Here is an 11,189-nt window from a genome sequence, read left to right as displayed (position 1 = left end):
TTCACAATAGCATGGATTGGTAAAGTAGTTTCTAAGTTTCTCTGCATAACCAAAATGAGTGATATCCAATATGATAAGTTAAACCCAATTTCTGCATATTTTTGTCAAAAATGCCTTGATCCAGACAAACATGCATTTCGATATGATAATCAAAACTATAAGAAATATTTTCCTCTCACATTGCCTAGCAGTCACCCCCATATTGGTATCGATATATATATATTATAGTTGTGTATTTTTCTGTTGGTGATACTAGATCTAAGAGGAAAGCTGTTGATCCTCTAATCTGCGATTCCAATACTTTTTACAGCCCGCTAATTTTCCACACACAGACACACAGTTATGTATTTTATTTTGTTTTTTAAATATATAACACAGTAACTACCATTAGCAATATCTACGTTCATATATAATATAGAAGCACAATTTTTATATACACTACGAACTTTTATTTCGCATAATCGGCGATTGTGTGCGCGTATTGTGTGATTGACAGAATGTCGCGATTGTGTACTACTTAACTATGGCACATGTTTAATATAAAGCAATTTCTGGCAGGCCTTTTTTATGTTCCATAACCCATTGATCGTCTTTTATCTTCGAGTCTCTTGAAAACATCGACAATCCTTCTCTGGGCTTTCCAATGTTGAATCTGATATAATAATTAAATCATATTAGGTTGACATCGATATGATAAATCATGCTCGTGTTCTTGTGATGGGAAAAGTCCTATAAACTTATTAATTTCAGAAGAAAAAATGCTTTTTTGATAAGTCGGTCGTTTTTAACATATCTAGTTAGTACTATATTCGAGGAGCAGTCGCAAAGTTGGAATTGTGATCACTTTAATCGTAAGAACTTCCAACATTCATTTCGATTAACCATAAATATCATAAAAATCCGAGAGCTGTTGCTTTAAAACAAAAGCTCCGAACTAACTGTGGGTCTTGATTTCTACACCCAATTAAACAAAGTCTTATCAAATTTTATTTGCGGATTAATTACCCAGGGAATGAAAACCCCTCAAATTCGGAAGTGGGTGATTCAGAAAAAAAATTGGGAACCACTGCCTTGACTGGTGCATAGGCGTGCATGTGGCAAATATATAAGATTTTCATACATTTAGTTTCTGTGGGTTTGTTCCGAATTGATCCACTTGTTCTGCGTGTTGAAGAATACTAAACGGCACAAATCCTATTGATCCGTTCACTTCAGCCAGTTGATATTTCTAAAACAAGATTAAAAACCAATTCCAGTAATGTATTAACTGGATTCGATTTCCATGAAGTTTAAGTAGAAATGTCAAATAAAAATGATTTAAAACTGTATGCCCCGATAGGCGTAACCGATCTCGACACCTAAACGAATGAGCTATGTGACGTATTAAATCAAGTACAAAATCACTCAACCTTGCCGTCTTTGTGCATCTCTGGCGCCCCTAGTGAAAATACAACATCTCCGGCATGAATCAACAACTCAGGGAACATTTTATCGCCATCGTCTGGTGGGGTGTGATCTCGTTTTACAACGTACACCCGGTATGGTGACATTTTCAAATTTGACAATATTTCGGGTTCGACAAACTCGTAAACTTCCTCAGTTTCTGTGAAAAGAGAATCAAGATGGTTCAAAACAAAGTTTACATCGGTTGTTTTAGTAGACCGTTGTGCAATCTAGATGATTCAACAACTTGATGTAGTCATCTTGATAAAAAGTCTTCGATTTCATTTTGTTTTACACAAATCAACGGTGAAGAATTGGTGCATTTTGATGACAAAAATTACAGTAAATATTTATGTCAAACTTTACAGATGTCAATCTAGGAATTTAATTCACCTTTCAACGAACACTAGAAGGGTAGACATATTATGACGTTTTCCCTCGTCTAAAAAATGATGATCTTAACTTGGAGAATAATTCAAGCCATTGTATTTCTCAGACGAATTTTATACGTAAACCTCATTTTGTAAATTATGAATGGAGTTATGACGTCATTGTTGTGGAAATGTAGAAACTTCAAATATTCGAATGTTTGAAAAACATAATTGAAATGTACTTTTCATCTCAAATGAACAATATGTTTTATAATCTCGAATATATTACAAGCACGCAGCTTCGTACCGTATGGAAGATATTTGGAAGTTTTCTTTTTCTTAGATATCTTCTCTTTTCTTCTTGCAGCGTCTTTGTGGCGTTCTTGCCTGGTCTTCATTTGTTTGGTACTATCGATAGATGTCTAGAACCAGTCACATTTTAAAAATTTTATTAAAAAAATTATATATATTCATTATTCACAGAAAAATTGAAGCTAACATTGTGTGTGGAAGCATTGCATCTAAATTCTATTATTCCAAATTCGATTTAATCTAGGAAGTATTTTTCACCAATCCAATCTGTTTACACTAAAATTCCATTCGAAGGTTTTATAAAATTGTTATTAGCACAACACTTAATTAATTTATAGAAATCATACCCGTTCGTCACTTTTCCTTAATTTTTCTCGTTGTCTTTTTCTGTCGTATTCTTCTCTATTACATTCAATTTCCTCCTCCATAATTTTATAATCTAGCGATTTTATTCTGAAAAAGTCGTTTTCTCCCATGTGTTGAACTGTCGTGGATTTTGGAATGGATTTGTACAATATTCTCGACTTTGCTTGTTTTATTTCGCTGTCAATACATAAGTAAATCATTACGTGTTTTAAAATAAGCATTGTCTTGTGTGGCTTGTCAATCTTTATAAATAGGTTTTAACAAATTTATTGGAAATTCTCGTCACTGTATGGCATATCATGATCTTTGCTTATTCAACGCCTATAGCTATATTTAATCCATTAGTTAGACAGTGACGTCAGATAAAGCATTGAATATCGGTGTGGGACTTATCTTCGAAAATTTCAATATTGCGAAATTTTCAGTTAATGCACGAGGCCGCATACGCTTATAGCCACATAAGTTGCCCTGCGTCAAATAGTCTGCACGACATTACCTACTACTGCTACCCAGCGGTGTCTGTGTGTGGAATTGCAGACTCTGCACTATGGCAAATATATATACGTCATTATATGCATTGCTGAATACAGGGCTACAGAATAGATTTATTATTACATTTTCGACTAAACTTACCTTTTATTGTCTGCTATCACCTTTTTGCGATTTTCGTGATATTTCTCCAAGCTTCTGCTGGATTTAGGCGTAATAGGGTGAAAAATATTCGACGCATCTGCTAAATAAATAAATCTTAATATTCGTATATCAGCATTTTTTGTGGTGATTGAGTAGCATAGCAAGAAATATTAAAGAATCGGAAAAAGAACAAAATTAATTATATCAATTGGCGCTGTATAATATTTTTACCAGAAACAAAATTTATTATATATATATATATAAAAACATATTCCATACGCCATACCTGCTTTACCAGACCTGTTTGACAAAAGTAATCCTGGACTCCACGATGCCGTGCCCTTGGATTTCAGGTTGCTTGACGACATCGTCCCTTTTGAATGATCGGTTTCGTCTTGGTCAGATTTTCGCTGTATATGTATGGGTATGCTTGAAAGCGATAACGTCCGTTTCTTTATGTATGGGGATAGCTGTAGTCTTTCTGTATCATTTTCATCTTTGTATTTTGTAAATCGAGGAGATGTATGTTCCAGTTTTAATGGAAAATGCGCAGGTGAAACATGTTGGCTGGCAATCAATGCTTCTCCCATGTCTTTCAACTTTTGCTTGGCTTCTTCAATATCCTGTCTCATCCTTCCGCTTAGGGCTCGTATAGCACGGGCATCACTGTCAGAATACGGTTCACTGCTCGAGTCAGATTGATTGGCATCTTCTTTAGAGCTTCTGTGTTTTCCTGGACTTCGAGACCTCTCTGAAAGTCTCTAAAATTAATGATAGAATGAAGCTTGACCTAACATTGAATAGTATGAGCACGAAATTCAAATGACAACTGCAATGTCAGCAAAATTTAAACCAAATGTTGAAAAATTTATACGGATTGTCAATTTATTTTACCGAATTTCATGTGACTGAATCTGTTAATAGAAAACCAGCAAATTTTTTGGGTAGAATATACGGCTACCGTAGAACTAGGAGGAAAATTGGGAACCAGATGAAGTAGTTTAGCGAAATAATGGGTATTTGATATATATTGCTCCATTTATTTCAGGATGGAGGGACATTTCACTCCCCAAAACAACAATTCAGTAGAACAACCTATTGATCTACTTCTTTTCCAATTATAATTTGAAACAATGTTGATGAGGTTATCAAAAACGTATTCGTGGTAAAATGTGGAATGAAAGTATGAAATCATATCGGCTAATTTATTGTTTCGTACCATGTTCGTACATTGAATATATTTCTGAATCAAACTTGGAATAATACAAATTATTACATCATACAGTATTAAAGACAATCAATTTTATCATCATTTTATCATTTTACATCATTTTTATACTCAACAAGTATACCCAATTAAATACCCAATTAAATAATTTGCTTTTCTAATATTAATTGTATTGTTACCTTTGCTCTTGGTGATTGATATCCAGGGAGGTCGATCTGAACTTCATGGTCTGACGTACTTTTCTGTTTTCTTCCAGGCATTCCACGTTCAGACTTTATGAATTTTATTAGGTGTTGTAATTCGTCAATCATTACACTTTGGTCTTAAATTCAGAAGTTTATACAGTTAAATATAATATTTGTATTTTGTTGCGGATCTTATATTATCCAATTTCATATTGGCCAAGCGATATAACACGAATAACGTATAATGCTACAATCACTCAAAATAAAATGTGATTCAATCAGACTGCATTTATATGGTGACTATAATGAATATGGATGGTCGAATATAAGGTATACCGGATGGTAAAACGGTTGAATCTTATCCTCAGCTGTGTTGGCAACGCAGGTTACACTCTGGTTCAAATCACATGATGACCGCCTCACCCAGGGTTTGATAATTTAGACAGGCAAGGATTTTGGTCTTCCACAAAAATAGTAGCATAATGTAAGGTTACAGAGGCTGCTTGTGATTGGCTCCGGTGTAAGTAAGCGTCGGGTAAAAACATAAACTTGTTTCCCATCTGTTTATTCGTGGCCAAAGTACATGATACTGGGCCCTGGAGTGGAGAACTTTCTTTTTATACCTTTGATAATTTCTTCCTTCTCTTCGAGACAAGAATTTAACTCAGCATCGAGTTCACTTGAGCTGTGCATTTCTCTGTCTCTCAATCGTGCATTTTCTTGTTCCAAATATTTAACCTGACATGGAAATAAAGATTTTAACGTTCTGGACATAAACCAAAGAATGCTATAAAATTAGTCGAAAATGTAGTTTACAATTAGCAAATTGCAGCTGCGGAAATCATTGGTGGAAAATATTAGTTTTTTATCCAAAGATTATATTGCAAAGGAGGGACTCCAGGGCGATTATAGAAAGGGTCAAAAATTTAGAGTAAAAGAGGTTTGTTTCTTTTCAATAAAGTAGAAATTTTACTGGAAATTGCACATGCTGTAACCATTTTTGTCACAGCACAAACCCTTCTTTTCCGAACATTTCAACAAAGCAACGTCCTGGCATCGATAGGATAGTCGTGTTAGTATTGTTTAATATTCTATAATGGCCTACATCCCACATCCCAATTAGTCCCAAAGAGTCTATTACTTACTTTTTTCACGTAGTCCGACAAGGCCGTTTCAACTTGGCTGATATGATTAGATTCAGTGGAATTTTTCAACGCGCTATATTGTTCGCTCAAATGCGAACATCGTCTTTTTGTTCGTTCCAAGTCCTACCAAATAAAATATACACCAGCAGGATTAGATATTACTAGGGTTTACACGACAAATGATTTAAACATTACATTCAAGAGCTTTACTAATTTCTTTGTGTGCTAAAATGTAGCAGTATTCTAACCTGCTTAAGCATTTGCCTCTCCTGATTGGAAAATAATTTATTATTTCGTTCCAATAGAGCAACTTTCCCACGAAGAGCACTAATTTCCTTTTCCATTGATTCTCTTTCATCTTCGTTAAAAGCTTCGGAATGGTTTTTCTAAAATGTTTGGGAATTTGAAATAATTGGTAGGAAAATACTAAATTCTATCGTATATATATATAGTAAGGAACGTGCTACACCAGTGTAATACGAGAGTCATTCATTGGCGCAACGTAATATTGTCGGTTAAAAATAGGGGGTAGAGACTCCACTTTCACATCTTAATACGTGGGGCCATATATACCTGACGAGAATACATATATGCTGTTGCAGAAACGCCCGTCGGAGGGCATTTGATTGAAACCGCGATGGCGACCTGAACAAATGCCAAGTTTTAAGTGTAATAAATAACATGATGTTCACTGAGGTCAGCCCAATGAATCCGAACTGAATTATCTTTTTTACAATAAATACCAAAACCGTTAATGAAATCTAAAGATCAGCATATTCATCAAACTGAGATGCTAAGGCTGTTGTAAGTAATATCTGACCAGGTCAGAGTATGGATTATTAAGCGCTTTCAAATTAGCTAGTAGTTCCAAGTAGCTGCGGTTCTGCGAATCACAGTTCATTACTTTTACTCGTACCTTCTTTTCTTCCTCATAAGCTTCCACTCTCAAACGTAACGCCATTATTTCATTTTCTTGACTTTTTGTTTTCTGCAGTAACATTTCTTTCTCATGATTAAGCAGGGATAACGAAGTTACGCTATTTGTTTGATTTTGTGTTTCTGCAAACATTAAATGTACAAAATGTTATTTACCCAATGACTAGACGACGCATTACATCGAACATCGGCGCAATGGTGGAGCAATTTTGTGACAGCGCCATTTCCCTCTGACGATACATTCGTAGCATATTGGAATATTTTCATGTATCATCTAAGGCAGTGGTTCTTAAACTGGGTTCGATCGAACCCCTGGGGTTCGGTGGAGCTGTTCCAGGGGTTCGACGAAGGTGCTCTGAAACAGTTGCATATTATGAGACTTTTTTATCACCCTGCATACTAATTATGCAAAAATAACTATAGTTCATGATGACTAATTACTAATGACTTGAACAATTGAATGGAACAATTAATTGGTGTTACCCTTATTCATATTCTACCGTACTAATAAAATTTAACTCAATTTTACGGATAAATCGAAGATAGGCAGTAATTGTACATGAATAAATGCAAAATCATATCGTGTTTGAATTTCACTAGGTGATAAATTTGCGACAAGGAATAGTTTATCGCAGAGCTTTACCCGAAATTATTATGATCCATTCAGGACAACCTCGATATGGCGCCGAATTAATCCTATCTCTATTTCTGTAAGATAAAACAATTGGCAAACGATTTTATTCGCATTTCAGCGCAGTTTAAAGTTTGAGAACAAATTGCTTGAACTACCAACGCTTATGGGGTATATTATCATCTTTCGGATTTTCAAAGTTATTTTTTATCAGTTTTCGCCTGTTCACCCGCATAACTTATACAACAAAACCCATCTGCTCATTCTGCCGCCAACGCCATTGTGACAAAACAATGGTTATTCCCACATGGTTATTGATATCTAAGGTTTCGTCACAATGTTCATATTCTATAACCTTGCAAGAATTAGCTTCCGCTTTATGACGTTACGGTTTGGCTTCTAATTTCAACCGTTCAGTACAATATGGGGTTCGGCGGGAGCTTGCAGAATAGCGCAGGGGTTCGGCAGACTCACAAAGATTAAGAACCACTGATCTAAGGCTATCCTAAATGTCCCATTTTTCTTCGCTCTTATATAGCATAGCGCTTGCCTATTTTTTTTGGATAGTTGTCGATAATGAGGACACTAAAGCGGCAGCGATACACACTTTCAGGATGAAGCTCTTAAGACAATTCAGAAATATTAGTTTACAAAAAGAACATTAACCGCTGAACGCTATGCTGTATGTACAGTGTATACTATTACATATTTACGAAATATTCACACATTTCCACCGCGAACAAGGCTTTAAACAAGAAAGTAAATGCAAGAATAAGTAAAATATACTTGTTTACCTGACGTCCCTTTTTCCATATTTTCGTCATTCAGCTCCATTGAGTCCCCATCAGTCGACAACCGAGGGACGAAATTATTCTGTTACAGAAAATCTTGCTCTTTATTTTGGGACTAACGTTATTGTACGAACGATAAATACATAATAAAAATAACAGCGATTATTTTTGGGTTCAAAACTTCTGCAAAGTCAACAAACTTAGTCGAGTCAGGTCAGTACCATTTATTCTTCACCCCGTACTGAGTATATTATTTTACATTGTTGCAATTGCGAGCCGACTGTATTAAATTGGGCCGACGATAGTTCGCGCGAGTAGGTTTAAGTATTTTCTAACTCTCGAGACATACGAATTATCGGATTATGGAATTCGACTTTTCAAATGAAAGGTACTTAGCTTTCTTTGTGTACGTATTCTTTAAAACTTTGGGTATTACAAAATACGAAAAATTCTTTCAGCCAAGACTAAAAAATCTCTATAATAATGTATTTAAAAGTTTCTCAAAAGTTTAAAGATTGTTCTAAAGTTTAAAACGCGGCTCTTTATTTTACTTTATATATTGTGAACAAGTTCGCCTTGTTCTTTCAAGTTGACTAATCGACAGGAAGTCTCTATATGAAATTATCTGTCTCTTGTCACGGTTTCAGTATCCTCCAACTACCATTTAAATACCCCAAATTTAAATGTTCTCAGCAAGTATCTTCGACATTGTTCTACCTTATGCTTTTAACCTGAGCCAAGTTTCGCACTATAAATCCAGAAAGATAGTCAACTATTATATCGTCATTCAAATCAATGTTTGCAATCGCGCTATGTACACGAATCTATTGTCAAAGCTTGTTTAACCAACCAATGTTATAAGATGTTTGAGGCGTTTTGTTTGATATGTAATCGACTGCGGCAGCCCGTGCGCTGAGGCTATACTTTCTTTTGTGTACACACGTGAGGATTTTCGCTTGGATTTCTAATTTACGATCATATGTATATATATATATATATATATTAAATATTCTATTTTGTACCTTTTGATAACTCTGTTTATAGCGAAGAAGGGTATATGAACATACACAATAATGTCTTCGTTACATATACAATAAAAACAACTCCTTTTATGTTTCCATTCCATAAATTTAATAAAGTTTGATATATATATATAAATCAGTATGCGAGTATCACACGAGTATGCGATTATTGGACACGAAATGGACCTATAAATCGTTTTGTTATTATGTTGTGGACTACATAATGACTACATAACTACATATGGAAATATGGCTTTGAAATTTTCTTGGTTATTGATTGTTGTCGCCAGAAGGCTATCACTTTTATTTATTTCAAAAATTTCTGTGGGCTCTATGAGATTCGTTTTCACTGGGTAATGACGTCATCAAAATTGAAATATGCTCACCTTGTGGCGCTTCCGCGTTCGCGATAACTGGTCAGTCGAAGTTGGGAAGACTCACTCACTAATGGTACCGTAAATGGTAATTTGATACTCGCGCTGCCTCGTTTGGGTCTTCGTGTACATATATTTGAGCATTTTTCGCTTGTTTTTATTAAATGAAATGAAACCATTTTCTGCATGGTTGATTTTAATTCAATCGGCGACGTATACAGTAATTTGGTTCTATGACGATTATTGACGGACTACTATGACGGGTTATATACATATCTCGGGTTCTGTCAATTGGTTGGAAGTGGCTACCTCACTCAATGTGTAAGTAGTTGAGTAGTGCAAATACGCAAGAATATTTACAGAGACGATGTGAAAGAAAATAATTGTTACTTGTAACTGAAAATTCTCGTCCAGTGCGTCCAAACAATCATTTTTAAGATCTTGATTTTCCTGCTTTAGTTTTCTTATCTGTTCTCTCAGTTGCTCAGTTTCATCACCCATTTCGATAAGCTGCGTGATATCATAAATCTTTTTTAACATTTAGCATCAAATAAAGAAAATAGATCAAAATTATTAAAATACATTTAACATTCGTTTAGAATTTAGCTCGTTATAGAAATATATAGTAAAAAATAAACGGTAGAGTCTTTGTGACGTTATTGTACGATTCAAATGACAGAAGGTTGTATTCTAGTGCTTGTAATTAAGGCAAACGAGCCTTACAGTGTCTAAAGCGCTGAAGGTGAGAGCTCCCGATAAAGATTGAAATTCGAGAAAAACATCAGCATGCCAAACCTTAACCATACAAAAGTTATCTCTAAAACAGTGAGCAAGCATGTTTAGAGATACGGCACTTCGGCAAAAATACGAATACTTACATGCATTTCCAGTTCGCTAACGTGATTATTGTTTTCACTATATTCCTGAAACGGCGTTTCTTCCGTTGTTTCAAGTTGTACGATTACGTCTTGAGGACAAACTACCAGGTAATCTTTATTGTTTCTGTCTTCCAAAACAAGTCTATTCGTACGGTCTGTAACATCGTTAAGTTCGGCGTAGTCTTTGACATCACATTCTGTATCATCGTCTGGGTAATCCATATTGAACAGTTTACTGGAGTCAGGCTCTACTATGGGAGGTTTGGGCTTAACAGAATCCTCAATGATACTGCCAAACTCTAGTTTCGGAATCAAGTTCATGTCTTTCGATGGTGTCATAGAAATGTCGAGAGGATTATTGGTAAAGAATAGTTGAATTGATCCTGACAATGAAATACTTCCTGACCTCTCTAATTCCATTGTATATTTCACCTATTTGTTGCAATTTACAGTATAATAATGTTACTAAGACTATGGGATCTGCATTTGTTAAAACATGGATAATAAACAATATAGAGAGGAAGCACCTTATTTAACACAGTATTTCTAATTGATTCGTTCAGAGCGCTGACTTTTTGCAGTGGCTGTGGATTACTAAATTAGCTTGCGCAATTCCTGGCGCTAACTTCCTAATAATAAAATAAATAAATAAGGAATAGAATATCAGCGAGTGGCTGGCGTGTCTGCAGGAAAGCGCTGCTCCATACTAATTCACTACATACCCCGTATCTTTCGTACAAAGCCCCGTCAAAAAATCACCCCCGCTCAAAATGAAATAGTAATTATCCAGTTAGGGTTAGAGTGAGGGCTAGGAATGCAGATTGCGCTTGCAATTCAAATTTTCGATCCAATCCGAATCGTAACTGAATTAACG

General features: G+C 35.2%; 1 protein-coding gene across 2 annotated transcripts; it reads right to left on the bottom strand.

The window, feature by feature from the left end:
* Positions 1-335: 335 nt before the first annotated feature.
* On the bottom strand, positions 336-10,791 carry LOC120339381 (uncharacterized). Of its 2 annotated transcripts, none has more exons than XM_039407491.2 (15): positions 10,316-10,791; positions 9,828-9,947; positions 8,045-8,123; positions 6,600-6,742; positions 5,932-6,069; positions 5,684-5,806; positions 5,162-5,276; positions 4,533-4,675; positions 3,412-3,886; positions 3,126-3,225; positions 2,474-2,669; positions 2,122-2,236; positions 1,410-1,603; positions 1,121-1,228; positions 336-652 (listed from the first exon to the last, which is right to left on the bottom strand). In XM_039407491.2, the coding sequence occupies exons 1-15, from the start codon at positions 10,733-10,735 to the stop codon at positions 566-568; spliced, it is 2,556 nt and encodes an 851-aa protein (XP_039263425.2). In that variant the 5' UTR covers positions 10,736-10,791; the 3' UTR covers positions 336-565. The 2 variants fall into 2 exon arrangements, with proteins under 2 accessions (XP_039263425.2, XP_077972655.1); XM_078116529.1 differs by having other exon boundaries at positions 3,126-3,222.
* Positions 10,792-11,189: the final 398 nt, after the last annotated feature.

This window comes from Styela clava, chromosome 9 (genome assembly GCF_964204865.1).
Source record: "Styela clava chromosome 9, kaStyClav1.hap1.2, whole genome shotgun sequence".
In the NCBI taxonomy this organism is placed as follows: Eukaryota; Metazoa; Chordata; class Ascidiacea; order Stolidobranchia; family Styelidae; genus Styela; species Styela clava.
This window is presented reverse-complemented; position numbering and strand designations above follow the sequence as displayed.